The sequence below is a fragment of the Capsicum annuum genome, chromosome 3 (assembly GCF_002878395.1).
Source record: "Capsicum annuum cultivar UCD-10X-F1 chromosome 3, UCD10Xv1.1, whole genome shotgun sequence".
Classification (NCBI taxonomy): Eukaryota; Viridiplantae; Streptophyta; class Magnoliopsida; order Solanales; family Solanaceae; genus Capsicum; species Capsicum annuum.
Genome location: NC_061113.1, coordinates 14,922,072 through 14,944,972, shown reverse-complemented (window position 1 = coordinate 14,944,972; position 22,901 = coordinate 14,922,072). Strand labels below are relative to the sequence as shown.

The 22,901-nt window shown below is 36.4% G+C and overlaps 2 protein-coding genes, 1 long non-coding RNA gene and 1 pseudogene across 3 annotated transcripts; 2 read left to right on the top strand and 2 right to left on the bottom strand.

The window, feature by feature from the left end:
• The first annotated feature begins 1,455 nt into the window (after positions 1-1,455).
• LOC107866618 lies at positions 1,456-3,392 on the top strand. Its single transcript, XR_001673002.2, has 3 exons — positions 1,456-1,552; positions 1,922-1,980; positions 3,306-3,392. It is a non-coding gene; the product is annotated as an uncharacterized LOC107866618 (long non-coding RNA).
• Positions 3,393-4,626: 1,234 nt separating this feature from the next.
• LOC124897009 lies at positions 4,627-7,050 on the bottom strand. The gene is made up of 3 exons (XM_047409107.1): positions 6,941-7,050; positions 6,489-6,577; positions 4,627-4,917 (listed from the first exon to the last, which is right to left on the bottom strand). The coding sequence occupies exons 1-3, from the start codon at positions 6,989-6,991 to the stop codon at positions 4,698-4,700; spliced, it is 360 nt and encodes a 119-aa protein (XP_047265063.1). The 5' UTR covers positions 6,992-7,050; the 3' UTR covers positions 4,627-4,697.
• Positions 7,051-7,921: 871 nt separating this feature from the next.
• LOC107865751 lies at positions 7,922-9,360 on the top strand (annotated as a pseudogene).
• A 1,353-nt stretch (positions 9,361-10,713) lies between these two features.
• LOC107864601 lies at positions 10,714-12,946 on the bottom strand. Its single transcript, XM_016711016.2, has one exon. It carries the CDS (start codon positions 12,829-12,831, stop codon positions 10,885-10,887), a length of 1,947 nt encoding a protein of 648 aa, XP_016566502.1. The 5' UTR covers positions 12,832-12,946; the 3' UTR covers positions 10,714-10,884.
• Positions 12,947-22,901: the final 9,955 nt, after the last annotated feature.

Below are 22,901 nucleotides of genomic sequence, written 5' to 3'. Positions count from 1 at the left end.
CGATGCTGTCATTACACACATATTTTATCGATTGATTAGTGGATAAATATATTATAATTTATAAATGGACAATTAAACGTAATAATCCGCTCCATCCATTTATTAAGAACCCTAAGACCTCATTTGTTTGCACTTAATGAAAGTCTGAATCTGAATGGTTCAGAATTCAGACCATTAAGTGCATTTATTTTTTACTAAGATTTTAGCTCTTAATAGGTCTATATAGGTCTTAATCATTCAGATCTAGAACCAAGTCTTACTAGGTCTGAAGAGATATTCTGGATATTCACCACTCTATTCATAATCAACAGTCACCACCACTAACCACCTCTGTCACCGCTACTATTGTCAACCACCACCCACCTCCGCCATCACAACTGCCATCGACAACAAATATCGTTACCAACCACCATTGTCAACCGCTATCACACCTACTACCTCTATTATTCTAATTATATGCACAGCCACCACAGTCGTCAACAGCACCACCATCATCAACCACTACCGGTCAATCCCTACTACCGACCAACTCATCTATCACAACTAGCACCGCCATTAACTATCACTAATACATCACAACCTCCACACATTCTTTGACCGCCAACACCATTGTCACTAGTAACACAATCTCTACTACCACTTCAACCACTACCATCATTACAATTTATCTCTACTAACAACTATATCCACCATCACAACAAATAACATCTCCAACTAGCACTAGCACATCATCAAACATCATGCATTCATGTTTCAACCAACACAATCAACACCTCAAACTACTAACATCAAGCAATGTCACATCACAATCACCATCACCACATGAATCACCACCATCTTAACAGTTACTACAATACCAACCATCACAACTATCACCACCAACATTATTAATCATTAACATCAATCAACGTCACCGCAACCATCATTATAAACCATGTCCACTATCACTAATAAATATAAATGATTTTTCTCAATCAAATAATAATTTTATTGTATTAAATTACATACTTTCTGATATATAATTAATTTTTTATTTGAATCGTGTTTTTTATTTTATTATATGTAGAAATAAAAATTTTTGCACATTGAGATGTTGAAAAACAAACAGTGTTAATCATTCGGTTTTCAGATCTAGAGACAACATCTTAATCATTGTGCATTCAGATTTAGACGTCTGAATCTTAAAAAAAAACAAATGCAGCCTAAGTCTAGTTTCTCATCTATTACTCTTTTATCAAGAAACAGGTAAATAAACTCCAAAAAAAAAAAACAAAAAGAATTAAACTGCCTCAAACTAATTCTAATATGGTTAAAATTTTCGCTAATCACGCGTTAGTCGGTTAAGAATTAATCCAAAAATTTATACTACTTGGCCACCAAGTAACAAATAACCCTATATATACATTACACTCTTCATAATAAAAACTAGAAAATATATCCGCGCTTCACGTGGTCATAAAAGAATATTAGTAAATTTTATTTTTACTATTAGATTTATATTGAGAAGATGGAAATTGACATATATGGGTTCTGTTGCATTCTTGCGAACTCGGTAGGTGTATATAGAAAATCATGCAATGACTTTAACGATTCCATTCCATCATTATTGCATTCACTTGCATTGCATGGGCATATTTTTCATGATTCTGTGTTTACTCTCTCATATTCTTTTCTGTATACTTGTATTGTTTATTTCTGTGCTATATTTAAAACTGTTAGTGGAAATAGTGTGAGCTATCGTTTGAAAAGTTTTTTGCTTCCAGGTTATGTTCTCATAGTCTATTTTATCCTTTTTTGCTTCCAGGATATGTTCTCATAGTCTATTTTATCTATATTATTTTCTATTTTTCTCAATCGGCGTATGATACCTACTGAGTACCAGTAGACTTGTACTCATTCATACTGTGCCTTTTCGCTGCAGAACCTAGTACGAGCACCTCCCGTGACGGTTGATTTTTGTAGTGATTTCTAGACTTCAAGGTACTTATTCGTTCCAGAGTTTGGGGCCAATTCGGATCTCATCTACCTATATTTGTCTTTACTTTTATTTATCCGAGACAGATGTGCATTTTCAGATATTATATTAGATATTTTTGTGCTTTGACACCAGATCTTGGGGATATATGAGTTTTCTTTTAGTTTCCGTATTAATTATGCTTGTATTTGCTTGACTTTATTCTAGAAGTTTCGTCTTGGGCTATATTGTTGCTGTTTTGATTTTTCGTTATTAATTTTGGTGATCGCTTATTTGTTAAGGTTAGACCACGATAGGTATTATCATGAACTAATTTTTATGTCGTGACATGTGTATAATCCCAACTTCCCTAAACTCCAATTTTGAGAATATGATGGAGGTGTTATGTAATAAATTAAAGTAAAATAATACGTAAGAAGTAACATCAATTAATCTGGAACGATGGTCCAAGCCACTTGTGATACAAATGCAATGCAAGCAAAATTGGTGAACTTAGAAATCTCATGAGAAAATGAGAAAAGTAATCTGATAAATATCACTCACATCATAAGTGTAGTGATTTTGATGCAGTTCCTACAAAAATGCCCCAGATAAGAACTTTTCTTACTTTACAAATATACGAATAGAACTGGTTTTCTCCTCTTTTGTTCTTGGATCTGAAGGACTATGATGCATAAATTTTTGTATACACACGGGCCTTTCTAGAAGATTTATAGCCACAACACGAACATTAAATATTGCTAAAAAGCAACATAGTAAAAGACTTGAATAAAATCATACAACATGTATTAATTCTTCAACCAAACCAATTTGTATATATAGATCACCCACATCTAAACTACTATAGTATAAGTTTGTACTACAAAATTAAAAATTAAACTGCAGCCGATAATTGATGGTGTAAGAACCTCATCAAAAATCAGAAAGCATTTTCAGCTTCAACATTCAACGTTCATGGTCTAGGTTATACTATTCAACACTTAACATACTTTAGTCTATATGCAAAGTTGACAAAAGGTGGATCAATGTCATCATACTTACAGTATAAAAATACCTTTTCAGCATCATTGATCAACTATGCTCTCATCGAAAAAGAATAGAAGATCACTATGCTTTCACAAAAGAAACTTGATTGTTTATTCAATGTTCTTTGAAATTTCTTGCTTCTTACAATCGAACTTGGTTGCTGAATTCTGAATGTATTTCTTAATACCCAATAAACTTCTTATTTCAAAAGAAAGTTGCTCCTGAATATTTAAAGAGTCAATAATATAGACAATCTTGTTGGTTGAATCCTCAATACCTTGATCTTCACCTATATATGTAGCAGATGGATTTGCCCCAATGTTTACATCAATGGTCGCTGAACAATGCCACTTACCTTGTACTTCCTGGGGCACTCCATCCTTATTATCTGTGTTGGGAAATGAATTTGAAAAAAATTTATCACCGGAGAGAAGATATTGATAGATCAACATGATTGCAGACAACTTTTTCTATGTTTCTCCATTTTGAAGATCTTGCTTAACAAAACGCACAAGAGGAGGAGAAAGCCAACGCCAAGAAAATTACATTACTTTTAATTCTGTATATTTCCTGAGCAACACCAAATATGAAATATCAATGGCGATAGAACCTTCGATGAAAGAGAATATGCAGGAATTTGAAACTATGGTGCGTAAAATCTAGTGTTAGGGAAGAGAGATGATAGAAAGAAGACGAAGAGAAGGAGGTGTAGCTCTAATCATTTGAGATTTAATCTTTTGTATATATCAAAAGAAAAATAGAGAAAAAAGAAAAATATATATTTTAGTTATAGAGAGGGTCGCGTCACTCCTCATATGACCAGAAGTGTGTTGTTCACATTAATAAATTTTTCATTTTTCTTATACTATTTTGTTCTCAATCTCTTTGATTTTGGTTGTATCCTACCAAATTACATCAAGTTACATGATTCAGTTTTTCTACTCATAACTAACGATATGTGAAAAGAAAACAATCAATGGTCTCCAATACATTTTAATTAAGCCAATCCCTAGAAGGTTTTAACAACTTTATTTGTACTATTTTTCAGTTGCACATGAAGATTATACGCTAAGATATTGAGGTGTTTAGCTTAATGACCAATTGATTGTCGAACTATAAAATACTTCGTTACTATCTTTTCGTATTCTGCTGCAAAATAAATTAAAAAAGATTGTTTGCATACACATTTCTAATGACTTAGATATCAAATGTAAAGAAAATAAAATCCATGAATTCTTTACCTTGGTGTTTAAGTAGATGCTACAGAGACAAAACTTCCGAACAATACCAGATGCAGTTTTCATTAAAGTTTTCCTACAAAAAAGCAACGCAATAATGACTGGCCTATCCTTTATAGTTTCCATACGGATCATTTCTATCCTGTCCAGGCTTCTAGTATCTACCACTTGAACACAAATGAAATGTTATACATTATAGAATCTGTAATGTTCCCTTATTCAGAAACTTACTTGATTGTTTAACAGCTTGTTTGGATGGTGGTTTGCCATGATTTCATAATGTATGGTACAGTATGGTATGGTATAGTACAGTGTAGTATGGTACAATACCATGTTTGGATTGACTGTATCGTTCAATGTGGTTTAATAATAGTTTTTTGTTTGGTTTGATGGTATGGTATTGTATGGTAACAGGTAAATTTACTAAAATACCCTTATTTGATTGTTTCTAAAATTGACTATTCCTTTCTTGTTCTTGTAAACTTTACCATCGGTACCCTTTCAAGTTTGAACTGAAATTCGAAGCCTCTTAGATCACTTTTTAGCAGAATTATCGGAAGGACCAAAGTTTTTCTTTTCTTGGTCTTACTGCAAAGAAAAGCCTCGCCATTATTTTTCTTTTGTTGGGCTTTTAGCAGAAGCCTTGCCTTTGTTGTTGTTGAAGCTGCTGGGAGATTACTGCAAAGAGCAGAAAAGAGAATAAGAAAAAAGGGTGGAGGATAAAATAGGATTAAGCAAAATTATATAGGGGCATAATTGAAAGAAAAAGAGGGAAACCATGGCATACCACCAAATTGGTGGTTCAGAAAAATGAGGGATTCCATGGTTCCCAAACCATGAAATAGTACCAAACCATACTATCATTTTTAGGATACCATGGAAACAAACATGGTTCCCATGGTAACCATACCATACCATACCATGGGAAACCACCATCCAAACAAGCTATAAGTTCATAAGTTCAACTGCAATAACACATGTGAATATCATGTCATCTATAGCTTCCAGTTGGGGCATACACAATCTTATACTTTTCTTATCTTCCATATATGATACTACAACAACTTGTAGCGTAGACAAGTCCTACAAAAAGGAAAATAAGTATATCATCTTAAAAGATGCAAGTTGATATTTTCAATGACATGACATGACTTTTTTTAATTTTAATTTGGTAACTGTCCTTTTGAAACACCACTCATATGAAGCTCACTTAAAGACTACTTTCACTGGCCACAATTTTACTTCGGCTTCTACTTTGACTTTCACTATCACTGCTCTCACTATCACGATCGCTAAGTATGGAGGATATCAATTTTTTCATTGGCATCAGACGCTTCTTGAGCTCTAGAATTGCTCACTGCCTTCTTTTCCAACTCACTGCTATCAGCTTTTGCAGGTAAGACTAGTTGCAGATGACGGCCAATCACTGCTAGTTGGTTAAATTTTTCAAGGGTAGAGGACGGCTGACCATGATCTTTAGGAGAATAGTTAGGAGCAACAAACGTCAGCGCAAAGAAATTTTCAGTAAACACAGAACCGATCATTTCAATCAAAGCACAAATCTTTTTCAGAAAAATGATTCTCCTATTAAGGACATAATAAGCTAGTGGTGTGGCCCCAACAGCACCAACATGGAAGAGATACATAAGAATTTCAAGTTAATGTCTGCAGCACCTATAAATAGTCACAGAGTGATACACGAAACATATTAAAGAATTCAATTAACAGACTAAAGCAAAAGAAATTGAGTGAAAAATCAAACCAATTCATACACATGCATGGATCTTTTCTTAATGAAGAAAGCATGCATATATTGTTCTTTTTACTGTGGAAGGAGATCTTGTTCTCTCAGGGAAAATAGTTCATCACCACAATACTGAATATCATCAAATGAAACAGATATAGAAGTCCAAACGAATATCTTAATCATAAATATTCTCCCCCACCCTCCACAAGGGGGGAATGTGCCAAGAAAATACGTACAAATATGATCTATGTATGTTAGCATCATACCCAGCTCAAAATGAAGGAAAAATGTCATGTTTTTTTGCCTAATAGTATCACAAACGTCTTCTATGTTTTTCTCCGATCGAAAGTTTCTTTGCTCCTACAGGTGTACTTAGGGAGACTTCAATATGACTATTTGTACTAAATGCAGATCAGATTTATCTCTCCTTGACAGATACAATTTGAATTCAAATAGAAAAGACAAAAACAAAACAACAAACAGCCTAAAAAAACTTTTGTACCTTTCACTTTCAGGGGAAGGTTTCAGAAACCTTTCAGCATCTACTTCCGGTTTGAAGAAATATCTTCCTGGAGCTTGATATATAGCAATCTGCCACCAGAAATCAATGTTCGGAGTGTTATAACTATTGTGTTATTGACACTTAACAGAATTATAGCAACAACATGTACTATTTATCTTTTTCATAATGGGCCCAATATGCTTGGCTGAGTTCGAGAACATGTCTCCAACAACTTTCTCTACTGCCTAAGAACCCACGAGATATTAAAAGGGGGAAAAGAGGAATCTGATGCAGCATAGAGATATACTTTAGAATTTACCAAGTACTTTATGTCAAGAAAAGAGCAATACACCAAAAGGAAAAGGACATCTTTGCTCTGAACTTACACCCCACCTCTTACACTACAATGCTAGCTAAATTAAGAAAGGTCTAATTTCAATTCAGACGCTTACCTTAAGACTAATACCCTTAGACTGGTTCTCCATAAGTAAGGATATCAACATGCTATGCAGATCAGTACACGTTGCGCTTGTATGACTTTTACGCCTTACTTTATCCTGTGAAGAACATGTTATTGCCTTGCTATCCTATTATAAGTTTCGACAATAAAAAAATGTTTCTTTACCAACTTGAAATTAGGGAAGGAAATCAAATCAAACAATGTAAAAGAAAAAATCAAAAAAGGAAAAAGATTGAAACATCTTATAGGAAATAAATCAAATATAAGGCGTGCATCCATATATAATTAATACTAATCTTATACTCACCTGAGACATTATCCAGTCGAATTAAGGTGGTGATGTTCCTCATGTAAAACCGCCAAAATTTGATGCAAGAAGGTGGAAAGAAATTAAATATTAAAACCCATGAAATCAAACAACAATGACTCCAAACATAAAAGAATTTTATACCTTCGCTGTTGTTATAATTGAAATGAATCTGAAAGAGAGTCATTATTTAACAGAAATTTGTATTACAGGAAAAAAAGAATTTTAAGTCAAAGAGATTCCAAATTTAGCATCATTAGCCGACAAACTGAATAATTTTTCAAGAATTTTATACCTTGGCTGTTGTTAGAATTAAAGTTAATCTGGAAAAGAACCATTAGTTAACAGAAATTTGAAATACAGAAAAACAAAAAGAATTTTAAGCCAAAGAGATTTCAACTTTAGCGTCATTAGCCGACGAACTGAATAATAGTGATTTTCTCATAAAGCAAGTTCAGGTACCTTTAGCTTTGTTGTGGTGGATGTTTGAACTAACTGATGGGTTCTCCATTATAGATTTTGCAATATTAGCTAAATTTGGTGTTGTTGTAAAACAAAACGGCCCTTTATTACCTAGATGAACTGAAACGTAAGAAATGTTTAGAAAAGAGAATGATAGCAATCAGTGTTTGTTTATTAATTTAATTTAATAATTTAAACAGAAGAATGAAAGAAAAAATCCTGACTTGTGAGAGTGAGAAAATTGCTGATAAAGCAAAGAAATTGTTTAGTAGATATGATCAAGATAGTGATTTTCAGTTTTTGTATGATAATGTATCTAGTTTTTTTGGTGATGCATTGAGGGATGACATGAAGTTGTATAATGAGGGGAAATTTTACGATATTAGCCTCGCGGCTAAGTGGTGTCCCTCTCTTGATTCGTCCTATGATAAGTCGTTGTTAATGTGTGAAAGTGTTGCAAGGAAAGTATTCCCACGCGAGGAGTATGTTGAGTACGAGGATGTTGAGGACGCGCATTATGCTTATCGTGTGAGGGATCGATTGAGGAAGGAAGTTCTGGTGCCATTGCACAAGGCACTGGATATTCCTGAAGTGTATATATGTGCAAACAAATGGGGTGAACTTCCTTATAAACACGTTCCCTCAGTCGTGATGACATTGTACAGGAAACTGTTTTACAAGAACGATAAAGAAAGATTCGAGCAGTATGTTAGTGATGTGAAAGAAGGGAAAACGACGATAGCTGCTGGTGCTCTTCTTCCACATGAGACAATTGCATCATTGAATGATCCCACAGGGACAGCAGTGGCAGAAGTTCAATGGGAAAGAATGGTTAGTGACTTAGCCAAAAAGGGCAAGTTAACGAATTGTATGGCGATTTGTGATGTATCAGGTAGCATGGATGGGACACGAATGGAAGTTTCTGTGGCTCTGGGGTTGCTTATTTCTGAACTTAGTGATGAACCTTGGAAAGGTAAGCTAATTACATTTAGCGCGGATCCAGAATTTCATGTGGTGAAAGGTAAAAATTTATCGGAGAAGACTAATTTCATTCGGAGAATGGAGTGGGTTGTAATATTTGATAAAATACTTGAAGTTGCTGTGAAGGGGAAATTGAGTGAAGAACAAATGATAAAGAGATTGTTTGTATTTAGTGACATGGAGTTTGATCAGGCATCAAGAACTCCATGGGAGACAGATTATCAAGTGATACAAAAGAAGTTTAAGAAAAAAGGTTATAATAAGGTACCTGAAATTGTGTTTTGGGATTTGAGGAATTCAGAGGCAACACCAGTACCTAGTAATCAACAAGGAGTGGCACTTGTTAGTGGATTTTCAAAGAATCTTGTGACTTTTCTTGGAGGAAGGTGGAGTTTTGAGTCCTGAAAGTGTGATGATGCAAGCTATTTCTGGTGAAGAGTATGAAAAACTTGTAGTGTATGATTGAATGTAAGAAAAAAATTTGTTGAAATTGTGATAGATGTGGCTTAATTTCTATCTATTAATGAGAAATAATATGAGCTCCTCTACATTTGTGTGTCCATCTTCATGCATTTTATTTTTCCTTTTATACAAGCTGTTATAGTGCGATCACATTAGCTGTTAATACTGCGGTAAATGTAAATAAGATACAGATAAAATTTGCGGGGATTATATATATTCAAGAACATTACAATTAGCATATTTTGACAAAGTTGTGTGAATGTACTATAATACCCATTCTTAGTTATACAGAAATTATTATTAAATCTAATTTATGGCATTTATTTTCGTGAGAAAATGGTCGAGCAGTATGTAACAATTCGTTTCACTCTTCTGAACAGTGTCTCTTTTTAAATGGTTCGGATCTACCATTTAAAGATGTGGCCTCAAATTCAAAGTGATTAAATTACACAAAACAGTAAAATTTTTGTTATGCGCAGGGTCAAATTACAGTAACAATACAAAAACTTCTTACACTTCTGATATCTGTAAGTTGCGCTCAGAAAGAAAACGACAAATATTGGTTATGGCTTCCAAGCCAGCAATTCCTTTCAAGTTTCAGCCATGTACCAAATTATACGATAAATTTCAATACTTGTGTACATGCACATCTGAGTTCTTGTAACATATATTTCTAGTCCTGATAAACAGTTCTTATCGGCGCTAATCAAGCTTACGACAAGCTAATAAGGCTCAAAATGGACAAAGAAATCGCCAAATCAACAAAGATAAGAATTTTACCAAGTGCTACAATTTACAGAACGCTATATATAGCGCTATACCTCTGTGGTATCTTGCTGTTACGTTATTACAGGACCTATGTGACTTGCAGCACTTGATCTTGTATATGAAAATGGTGCGGCAATTAGTTCATCTGGTTTAACTTCTCAAGAATCATGGGCAGACTTTTATTGAAGTTCTCTGGTTCGAAATTTCTGAAAAGCACAACTGGACAGAAGTACCAACTCTTTACCATTTTACAAAATATACCAAAGTGCCAACTTATAATTTAGCTTCATTGCACATTTTCACTTTAACAAACATAACCCCAAGAAGATTAACTGATATCAAGATTCCCAAATATAGAACCGGGAGACTGATACTTAATATCCAGAGCCTCACAATTCATCTCATTGAAATGGATATTCAATATCAGTTGACACTCTGTGACTTGCTTTAACGCCACTCAGGCATTTTAAGAACCAATAATCTCACAGAATTGTTTCAGAATCAGAAACGAATTAACCAGAAACCCGTAGCAATGATAGTCTGTTGCGAAAGGGTACTCCTAGAACAAAACTAGGTAAAGAAACCGTGTTCATTTCCTTGGCAATATTGAGTATGGATCAGTCCGCGCCAACAACTATGAAAGAAAACAAATTCACCCTTTTGGTGAAATGCACTACAATGCAGAACATACATCTAAGAAAGAACGCAAGCAAGCTTAAGGGATTCATTCTACCATATTTCAAAGGGAACATAATAGAAAATGCATAAAACACAAGATATGAAGAAACACAAAACACAAGATTATCCAACTTTACTCCATATCCATAACGCAAAGCTCAATGTCACCAGTTGACGTTTTAGTAACACACAATTCTTTCATCTAAGAGACATTACGTAACAAAGTTGGACAACATAGTTTCAAAACTAAAACCAAAATGTATTGAGCAACTCACACATTAATCAAAAACAACTAGCTTTTGGTACTCTTCACCGGAAATAGCAAGCTCCATAACCTGCACAGGATCAACAATTCCACCACCTTCCAAGAACATGGTCAACAGATTCTTAGAAAACCCACTCACAAGTGCTACACCACTCTGCTTTTCCAAAACTGGAGTCGACCTTGAATCACGAAGGTTCCAAAACACGATCTCGGGCACATTTTTGTATCCTTTCTCTGCGAATTTTCGTTGAATTGCCTGATAGTCTGTCTCCCATGCATTTTCTGATGCCTGATCGAATTCCATATCACTGAACACAAACACCCTCTTGATCATTTGATCCTCACTTAGATTTCCTTGTACTGCCACTTCCAGAATCCTATCGAACACTCCCTGGAAGTTTGTGCTCCCACCCCAATCCATATTTCTCACAAACTCGGTCTTCTCTTTTAGAGTATCACCTTCAACTTTCTGCAGTTCAGGAGACTCACTGAATGTGATCAATTTCCCCTTCCATGGTTCCTCACTCAATTCCGAAACCAAGACACCAAGGGCCACAGAGACCTCCATCGGTGTCCCACTCATACTCCCAGAAACATCACATACCGCGATACAATCACTTAACTTTCCTTTCTTACAAAGATCATCAACCATTCTTTTCCATTGAAGTTCAGCTACTACTCCACTATCTTCATCACTCAACGCCCCAATAATCTCATGAGGCAACAAAGCTCCAGCTGCAATTTTCGCCTTCCCAGACTTCACATCCTCAAGATATGCATTAAACCTTTCTTGATCATGCTTCAAAAAGAGTTCTTTATAGTTCTTCATAGCCACAGACGCTACCCTATTATAGGGCAACGAATTCCACTTATTAGCACTCATATACACCTCCGGCAATTCTAACGCCTTACGTAAAGGCACGAGCACCTCTTTTCTCAACCTATCTCTCACCCTGTAAACATAATGAACCTCCTCAACCCCATTATACTCGCTATAACTTTCTCTCGGAAACATCCTTTTCGCGATGCTTTCACACATCAAAGTAGCCTTATCGTACGATGAATCAACCGTTGGACACCATTTCGCAGCCAAACTAATCTCATTACTCTTTCCTAACTTCAACTTCTCAATATCAGCCCTCAATAACTCAGCAAAAAATTCCGATATCTTGTCATGTAAAAACCTATAATACTCATCCGAATTATACTTGTCTAAGGCCTTTTTTGCCTTTTCCACCTCTTTTTCCTTCCTCAAAACCCTAGCTTTCTCTTGTTCTACCTTAATTTCTTCCTTCAATTCTTCCAAGTTCCTCCTAACTTTCTCCTTCTTCTCCTTATTCTCCTCACTACTAGGCCTACTAACCTTCTTGAATCTAGCACGACCACCACCACGACGACTACTTCTCGCTACTCCCCTTTTCTCTTTCTCCTCTTTCCTCACAAAAGGACCTTCTAGAATTCGATACAGAATTTCCAGAAAATCCTTAAAATACCCGAATTCAGCAATTGCATGAACATTATTAGCAAGGGTTTTAGGGTGAATATAATGTAACCAAAACGCTGCTGCATAAAACCCTTCTTTATCAGACTTACCTGTACCCCTTACTCCCCGAAGATTGCAAATCAGCTTCAACGCTGTCAACGGATCATGCGCCCAAGCTAACTCCAACCGTCCGATCAGATCATCGGGGGACGTGTCGGGGACGACGTGAAAGAAGAAATCTAGGCACGGGTTCGCCGAAGATATGAACGTGGCGGAATTGTTCTCCGTCCAACCGCGCAACGGAAGCTTCGCAAGAAGGCTCGATAGATCGAGATTGGAGGGGCGTTCATCAGAGACGACGGGTTTGGGATCGGCATCGGAGGTGGGTGGTGGGGTGACGGTGGTGGAGGACGGCGGCTGATGGCGGAGGGACGGTGGACCGATGAGGAAAGAGGGCGATGCTACTGATGATGCCATATGGAGCAATGGAAAGTGAAAAGTGTCGAGCGGTGCAAACGGAGGACAGGTGAATATATAGTGACACAATTGCCAAATGGACACGTTTTAACACGTTTTCGACACGTTCTGTGTGAACTCAAATGATCAAATTTTGACTTGGACACATTTATCCAAAAAAAAAAATAGTAATATGATTATTTCTTAATTATTATTTTTTTGGGTAGAAAGGAAATGCATTAATAAAAATAGTACTCTCTCTATTTAAAAAATAATGACCTACTTTGACTTGACACAAAGTTTAAGAATATAAAGAACACTTTTGAATCTTGTGGTCTTAAATTAAAGTTGTGTCAAATGTACCAAAATGCCCTTTAATATTGTGGTCCTAAACATGCCATGTGGAAAGTTGAAATTAAAGTATTGTCAAAAAAGAAAAGGGGTCATTCCTTTTTAAATGGACTAAAAAGTAAAGTAGATAATTTTTTTTTAAACGGAGCGAGTATCATGTGGAAAGTTGAAATTAAAGTATTGTCAAAAAAAGAAAGGGGTCATTCCTTTTTAAATAGACTAAAAAGGAAAGTAGACCATTCTTTTTTAAACGGAGCGAGTATCACAAGTTAATTACATACATCCTGATGATTAGAAAGGGTTCAAAAAGAAATAGTTTCGGCTTTTCCAATTAGAGTCATTAGTGCTAAAACTAATTGTTCTCTCAAAAAAAGTTCTGGAAATGTCTGCCTGAACTGCATCTTTTGTACACACCAGTGGAACTTCAAAAAAGGTGGTTTCATGAAATCTGCATGCCCTTGCTCCATCTTTCGCTAATGCATCCGCCACTCCATTTTGTTCTCTATAACAGTGGCTGACTTTCGGGTTCTCTAGCCTTTTTAGTCTTGACCTACAATCCAAAATCAAGGCATCGTAGTAAAGGTTGCCGTTAGTTAACATAGTTATAACTTCTAGGGAGGAGGTTATTTTGCTCAACCATTTTAATACCCTCAATGAGGTCTATTAGTTCCATCATATTATTGGTGACCTTATGGAAACTTTTGTTGAAACCTAACACCCATCCCCATTACTGGATCGAACTACACCTCCTATTCCACCCTTTCCCGGGTTCCCAAGGTAGGAACAATCAGTATTCAACTTGAAACCGTGGTTAGTGGGAGGATTTCATTTGATGTTGATAATTTGGTTCTGTCGAAGGGAGCCCTCCTTTCTTGTAAGATGCTTATACTCAATTGCTTGGGAGTAAGCATGGTTAAAGTTAGGAGGGTCCTTATTGTTATTGAAGGTATTAGAGTTTCTGGTATTCCAGATTATCCAGAGACTGACGAAAATGATGTCCTGCTAATCCAAAAGACTATCGAATTTAAAGTTTTGGTGGGCTTTCTAGATAGTGTGCCAGTTTGAGGGAATGAGGCTGATGATAGTAAGGTGGCTGGGGTGGCTCATTTTGATGATAATAAGAGACCAAAAATCCTTAAGGATGAGACATTAAAAGAAGATATGGATGTTGTCTTCCTGATGGTGTTGTAGATGGCATAGTTTGCATTCTGACTAACACCTCTCTTAGAAAGGTTGAGGCTGTTGGGAAGTCTATTATGTTGGCCGAGCCAAAGGAAGAACTTGAACTTTTGAGGGATTTGAGCCTTCTAGATCCAACGAAAAAGGGTGGATTGACAGTTCTCCGAGGTCTTAGCAATATGACTATAAGCACTTTTACTGAAGAAAAGACCATTTTTGGTGATGGTCCAAATGAGTTCATCAGACTTTGCACTGGGATTTGACGTTAAGGAGTTAGTGAAAATTTGAATAATATCCTCAGGGATTTTAATTGGAAGATTCTGGAGGTTCCATGAACCATTTTGCCAGACCTCTGAAAGTTTGGTGTCTTGGGATTACTGGGAGAGAGGGGCATGAATAATAGATAGAAGAGGTTCACAGTGGGGGATCCACCTATCAGTCCAAAAGTTTACTCCCTCCATCCCCCTTATGAATATTCCAAGAGAAAGCAGATTTAAAAATTTCCCAACCTAAAAGGATGTTTTTCCAAGTTCTAGAACTGGTGGTTTTGCAAGCCATGCCATTGGGATTACACTTGTTTTTAAGGATTTTAGCCCAGAAACTGTTGGGATGCTTGTATAGTCTCTATGCCTGACTGGTCAGCATAGTGGTGTTTCGGATGGAGGATTTTTGGATACCCAGACCCCCACTGATACAGAACTCCCCAAGAACATAACAACACAAACACCAAAATCAGTCCACTAGTTCAAGAATTATGGACCCTTTTTTGGTGACCTCTCTCGGATTCAATAACACAATAAGAAGACCATGTAATGAGGTGTTTAACACCTATTTTCCAGAAGCAAACCAAACTATATTATGACAATAAAAATGAAGAAAAATAATGTTACAACAACAATAACCAAACAGCTTGAACAACAACAACACAAACTACAAGATTAGGACAAGAAACAAAGATAGATAGTTAGACAAGGGTTGATGTAGTCTTAACAACCCAAGAGCATATTCCACTCTTGGACCTTTAACACTTCATACAACAAACACCTAACTCTTACAATAACACAAGAGGGGCATCCACCTCTCAAAGCACCAAAATCTCAAGCTTTGTAACACAAAAGAGAATCCACCCTTATGCTATGCCCTAATTTTAGTTTTGAGAGCTCTCTCTTACAAGAGTAGCGTTCTTCAATATCAAGCATAAACTAAGACAATAAACCCTACCATGTTATATTTATATTATAATGTAAAATAATAGATAAATGACAAAATGACCCTTCCATAAAAAAGGCCACCCCATGGAGTGCATTCAAAAATTGATTTGGGCTTCATCTATACTTGGGCTTGTGCATTCTTTAGTTGGTCTTTAAGTTTCTCAAAAAATATCTAAGGTTATGATCATTCCCGTATTATCCTCTCCATCTTGAGAGGAATATATCCACAAATTCATGACCTCACCTCTTTAGAGAGGTATTTCACAAGGCCCCTCACATAGCCATACATCTTCTACTTCCTCCTCAAATTGAATCCCAACCTATTCATGCTCTCCATATTGAGGCTTGCTATCATCCTTAGCCAATTCAATCACCACTTCCTCTCCTAGGTAGTATAACTTTTCCTTCCTTAGGATCGCATTCCTCTGATTTGGACGCTCACTAGCCTTATGCCCCCACTCTTGACACTTGAAGCATTGAAACCCCTTGGGATTTGAAGTAGAATTTAATTTACCTTCATACCTTGGAGGATGTTTTTGGACAGCCTTGGTGATTTCGGGTTGGGTAGCCACAAAAGAGTTCTCTTTGAGCTCCCTCTCCACCTCTAAAGCCGCTTGGAAGATGCCCTCTATAGTGTTGAATTTGTGAAGCGTCATACGAGTGGAGATGTCCTTGTTTAATCCAACCTTGAACTGCATGATGTTATTGCTCACTTGCTCTCCTCTATGATCAAGTTTCAAGATGAGTTGTTGAAATTCATCATAGTAGGCTGCCATGTTTTTGTTTCCTTGCTTCAAGTTGTACAATTTTGCAAGGAGTTTATGTTGATAGATTTCAGGAAGATACCTTTGCCTCATAATATACCTTAACCGAAACCAAGGAGGAGGTTGCCCCTCAATCAATACATTGCCAAAACGTTTGACATACTCCCACCACATGGTAGCATATCCCTCAAAATGAGCAATGGCGTAGCAGCTCTTCTTCTCCTCGTTAAGATCATTCACTTGAAAGAATCTTTCGCATGTGGATTCCCATGCAAGAAACTCTTCGGGATCACTTTCTCTCTTAAAGATCGGAAGCCCCATTTTTATGGTGTTGAGGCCAACATCCCTTTCCCAAACACTTTGGCTGCCCCTACCTTCAAGCCCTCAGTTATCCCTAGGTTCTACCCTTCTACCTCTCATCCCATTTTCCATCAAATAAGGATCATCATACATTCCATACCCTTCCCTTTGGTTCTCCCTCACAAATCTCTCTTTTTACATTGGCGGGTTTTGGATATTTGGAATTTGGTATGGGGGATTGGCATTTAGTAGTGGAAGCCTTTGGATTGGATGATTTTGGTTTGGAGGAGTCGGATTTAAGGGTGAAATTTGGGTTCCAAATCCGTCATGTGGGTCTTGGTGATTTGTAGAGTGGCTAGGTACTTCGAGGCCTCGACCTTATGAATAATAGTGTGCTTGAGGTATAGCATTTGGCAGGTACATTCTTTGGTGTGTGGCTTCAGGGGTAATGATTGGGTATTTTTTTGGGGAGTTGAGGGACCAGAACTCCGTTGACTTTCTACCCTTTCCATTCGGCCACTAATAGAGGCCACTTTCACTCCCAACTTCTCAACCGTAGCATTCAGTCTAGCCACGTCCTGAGACAAGGACTCAAGACTAGCTACAAGGGCATTCATAAAATTATGATCCACGGTTTGTGCATTGAAAGTTTCATGTTCCATATGTGGTGGTTCCATTTGTAAATGTACCTTACAAGTGTGCAAGCTTGATGGAGTCCCATACTTGAGAGGTCAACCAAGACTTAAGGAAACAATAACCAAAGAACACACGAAGGATAGTAAACACGAAGAATGGTTACAAAACTAAATTACAAACTAGTAGGATATTACTAGGTTGTCGATTAATGTCAAGTCAACAAACGAAACTATGAAACAATAATAGGAAACTAAGAAAAATCTAAAATTTGAACTCAAAAATGTTGCGTAAATAGTACTTTAGTGATGTGGCAGTCCACTATTGGCCTCGAGTTTTATCAAAGTTTTATTTCCCAATTTCAAGTCTTAATCAATATATAATTTGGAATTGGTGGATTTGGTTAATGAAGGGAAAAGTGGTTTTGGAGCCTTTTTGTTCAAATTTCAAAAGCAAAACTTGACTTCTTTGAACTTTCTCCTTGAAACAAGGTCCTTAAATCAAGGAAAAGTAGATGAAAAGTCTTTGAAGTGAAAGGGACAAGTCTTTCACTAACAACTACTACAAGCTTGTCTTTCACCTTTTTAGATCTAATTTTCACTTTAAGGGTTAACAAGACGATGAAAGGGTGAAGAACCTTAAGAACACAACAACTCCAAAAACAAGAACAATTTCAGTTTCCAACTCTACTACAACAAAATCATCAAATCGTCCAAGATTTAGGTAACAACAGCATCCAACTTGGCCACACCATGTTCACATCAACAACTTCAACAAGTTCAAGTTCAATCTTAGATTTGAACACTTTTTAGTGTTGATGAGAAAGAAACCAACACTAAAAACACTTTAAACAAACAAAATACTACAAGTTTTAGACACACAACAAACAAATCTTGGCCAAGATAACAACAACACATATTTGGGCCAAGAACACAAAATGGACAGATTTTACACTATTATGGATTTTTTTTTTAGTTTTTAGTTTTTTTTTTTTTGAATTTTCATCCAAGAGAACCCAAGATTGGTAGTCTAGGAACACAACCAACCTTTATTTTATACCAAATGATACAAAACTCCCCAAGAACACAACACAAACACCAAAATCAGTCTACTATTTCAAGAATTATGAACCCTTTTTTGGTGACCTCTCGAATTCAAGAACATAATAAGAAGACCATGTAATGAGGTGTTTAACACCTATTTTCCAGAAGCAAACCAAACTATATTATGAAAATAAAAATGAAGAACAACAATGTTACAACAACAATAACCAAACAGCTTGAACAACAACAACACAAACTACAAGATTAGGACAAGAAACAAAGATAGATAGTTAGACAAGTGTTGATGTAGTCTTAACAACCCAAGAGCATATTCCACTCTTGGACCTTTAACACTTCATACAACAAAAACCTAACTCTTACAATAATACAAGAGGGGCATCCACCTCTCAAAGCACCAAAATCTCAAGCTTTGCAACACAAAAGAGAATCCACCCTTATGCTATGCCCTAATTTTAGTTTTGAGAGCTCTCTCTCACAAGAGTAGTGTTCTTCAATATCAAGAATAATATAAAAAAATAAACCCTACCATGTTATATTTATATTACAATGCAAAATAATAGATAAATGACAAAGGGGCCCTTCTATCAAAAAGACTTCAAGGCCGCCCCATAGAGTGCATTCAAAAATTGATTTGGGATTCATCCATACTTGAGATTGTGCATTCTTTAGTTGGTCTTCAAGTTTCTCAAAAAATATCTAAGGTCATGATCATTCCCGTATCACCCACTAACTTTGTTGTTTGTCAAGGTTTGCCAATTGATGAGATGCATTTTCTTTTTATTAGGGGTGGTACCCAGATAAAATTTCTTTGAGCTCTATCAACCAGCTTATGAATTTTTTAGGGAAGAATGATGAATTTCATGATATGCGTTGGAATGATGACAAGTAGGGATGGTTCTACCAGCTATGTTAAGGAATTTTGTTTTCCACCCAGCTATCTTAGTTTTAAGATTATCCAGGATAACTTGGAAATCTCTATTACTGGGTTTTTGTTGGAAGATGAAAAAACCAAAATATTTGCCAAACTTATCTTTGGAATGTGTGCCTAAGATGGAGGACAACTTATCTTTAATCTCTTGGGTGCAGTTCTTAGAGAAGATCACTTTAAATTTAAGGGTATTAATCTTTTGACCCGAGTGGAAGGTGAAGCTGCTAAGAGTGGTTTTGATAGTTTAACAATTTTTTTTCATTAGCAGCAGTACAAAGGATGAGGCCATCAACAAAGAAAAGGTGAGAGATTTTAGGTCTTTTCCAACTGATTTAGATGGGATGTCAAGCTAAGATGTCCACCTCATGGTTAATTTTTCTGGAGAGGAGTTCCATAAACATTATGAAGAGATAGAGAGATATGAGATCACCTTATCTAATCTCCCTAGTTGGAGTAAATTAAGAAAGGACTTTTCCCTTCATTAATGAGGACATAGATGGAGAAAGTAGAGATACAAGAAATGATGAGCTTGGCTAGGTTGGGGTAAACATTAAAGAAATGAAGGGTTTGTCTAATGAAGGACCATTCTAACCTATCAAAGGCCTTTTCAAGGTTAATATTAAAGATCATGTTGGAATTTTCCCCTTTCATCCTCCTAAAGTGTATTACAATCTCCTGGGTAATGATGACATTATCGAAAGTTCTCCTATTGAGGAGGAAGCTAGATTGGGAGAGGCTTATGATCTTTGAGAGAAGAGGCATCAGCCTGTTAGCAATGATTTTTTGTAACAATCTTGTTTTGAATGTTACAAAGTCCAATGGGCCTGAAGTTTCTTAGGTTGGTGGCATTAGGTCACTTGGGGATGAGACAAAGGTAGGTGGTATTAACATTGGGGTCCATGGTGGCAAATGAGAAGGTCGCTGTACAGAACTTGATAGTGGCCTAACCCATAATATTCCAATATCTTTTGGTACATATTGGGTGGATCCCATCAGGTCCAGGGACTTTAAAAGGCTTGAATGAAAAGAGAGTCTTTTTAATCTCAACACTAGAGAGAGAACTGATCAAGAGAGAGTGGTCATCAGCGTTAATGAAGCCATAAGTAGAGAGATTGTTTTGACATCTTAGGGGGGAAGAAGATTGATCAGTGGAGAAGGGTGTAAAGCAGAAGCTACAAATAGAGTTGTGGATATCCTCAGGGGAATGATACCAGTTTCTAGTAACATCCCGAATAGCTCTAATCTTATTTCTTCTCCTTCTGTTAATAGTAGAGGTATGGAAAAATTTGGTATTGGAATCTCCCTTAGTGAGCTAGTTTATTATGGATTTCATCCTCCAGAATTCTTTCTTATCTTTGAGAATATTACTAAAATTATTTTAGAAGAAAGATTCTAGAGAATGGAGAAAATTATTATGGGCATAGTTAGGGGATCTTTGGATACCAGAGTGTCTGGCCAGGATTTTTTTCCTTTGGAAGATATTTTCAAAGACCTCCCTATTCCAAGTCTTGGTATCCCATTCAAAAGAGGAGATGGCCTCAGTCAGTGGAAGGGAAGGAGTAAAAGAATCTCTTACAAGATTTATGAAAGTAGGGTGAGAGCACTACATGGATTCCATCCTAAAATATTTTTTAGAGGAGGGAAAAGAGTAGCTTAGGAGGGAGATAAAGATTGGGCAGTGGTCAAAGTGAGTTCTGGGGAGGTGAGTAGTTGAGGCTTCGAGGAACTGTCTGATCCAAGAGTTGTTTGCTTGATATCTATCTAGTATCTCTAGGATGAAAGAATGGCCGTTTTTGAACCTTTTGTTAGTCCAAGTGAATTTGCTACTCTTAAAACCTAGGTTTACAAGTTCACAAGTATTAATACAGTCCTAGAATCAAGAAACCCTATTATTGTTAATGTTATTGCCCCCAATTTTCTCAAAAGCTTTAAGGACTTCATTAAGGTCTTCGCCTATAATCCAAAAGTTGTGGAAGATATTTTATATAGAGTCAGCAAAGACAGTGAGATTATTTTATAAGATTTTCCTCTCCTTAAACAGGTTATTAGCATAAATAATACTGAAGAACCAGGGGGAAAGGGTCACTAACCTTAACAGAAACATGGTTTACTTGAAGGAGGATGGCTATGCCATTGATGCTTAAAGTAGAGTTATCCCACATAATAAAAATGCCACCGGAATTGCCTAGAGTGGGTGATAACGCTCAACTTACACCTCAATTTAGTGTAAGGAGGTCGTCGTCAATATATTTACCCAAATTTGGAGTCGGGGTCGAATCCACAGGGAACAATGTGAGTGCGATTAAGCTAATTTGAAGCTATAGTTATAAGTTCAATTCAAACAAATGGTACAAAAATATAAAATTAAGATGGGGGTTTTGATAGTACCAAGTAATGTTGTCACTTCAATATTAATGTTTGTAATCAATATAAACGGGAAACCAGAGCTATGTTCACCAAGGATTTTGGAAATTGACAAATACTAGGTAATGCTAGAGATTCTCGGAATGAGTAGAGCAACAGAATATCCCTGACGATTATACTATCTGACTTATCTCTCAACCTCACCAGACAATTTATTATTAATTCTCTCGAACTTAAATTAACTTATCTATTTCCAATAGGATGTTATCTCGGGTAGATTAATCCAGTTACGGCATTAATCATTAAATAGAAGGTTGGTAGCTTTTGAGTCCCTATTGATAATTCACGTCCTCTAGTCTATTTCTCCGTTAGAAGCAAATAAAACCTAAGGCATAATCTAATGTTTGCAACCACTAGATTTCAGTTAAAACCACAGAATTTCAAGATGTTCTACTACTCCTTGAATCTGTTAAACACCTAGTATCATATCAAACTCTAATCCATGGATCCTATAACTCCAGCTAAAGGAATTAGCCGCTCATGATTTGATGAACAAAATTACAAGTTGAATTCATAATGATAAGGATAATTTACGATTAGATGGAAAACAACAAGTAGTTTCTTCGATTGAATCACAAGGTAGAAACCCAAAAATAGTTGATAAAAATAAGAAGAATAATTAATGTAAGAGAGCAATATTACGTGCCTCTCTTACCTAGGTTAATTGTCTGATAGATAAATTATTTTTTTCATCAAAAACCCTAAAAGATGCTATTTATACTAAAGCCTAATTAAGGTAATAAAATAACAAAATCACAGCTAGGCTCGGATTTAGGTGACAGCATATTGGTGTTGATCGTCAGGCTTCTAACGGAGTCTCAGATATGTCGTCAGAAGTCGTGCCTTCTTAACCTATTCCGCCTCACTCTGATGATGTCCTCCGACGACTTACCAGAGGAGTGACGGCGTGTAGCAAATGTCGTCAGACCTTCAGCTTATTTTACCATGTTTTGTCCCACTTGACGACATCTTCTGACGGCTTACCACACTTGTGACGACATATTGAGAATGTCGTCACCTTCATCCAACAACTCTTCTTCACTGTTCTTCCTGACGCCTTTTTCTGGTAGCTTACCACATCTCTGATGGCTTGCAAGAAATGCCGTCAGACTCATATTAGCTCACTTGTACCAGATTTTACTCTTTTGCTCCATTGTTATTTATTTCCATGCATCTTGACTTTCCTACAAAATCTTAAGAAATAACATCAAAAACACCAATAATTACTTAAGAACTT

Bases quoted from the DNA above. Each gene is read 5' to 3' on its own strand.
- LOC124897009 (XM_047409107.1), bottom strand. From the start codon at position 6,991: ATGTTGATATCCTTACTTATGGAGAACCAGTCTAAGGGTATTAGTCTT. The intron at 6,578-6,940 runs GTAAGCGTCTGA...TTCTGGTGGCAG, and splicing joins CTAAGGGTATTAGTCTTAAG to ATTGCTATATATCAAGCTCC. The intron at 4,918-6,488 runs GTACAAAAGTTT...TGCTCTTTGCAG, and splicing joins CCTTCCCCTGAAAGTGAAAG to TAATCTCCCAGCAGCTTCAA.
- LOC107864601 (XM_016711016.2), bottom strand. From the start codon at position 12,831: ATGGCATCATCAGTAGCATCGCCCTCTTTCCTCATCGGTCCACCGTCC.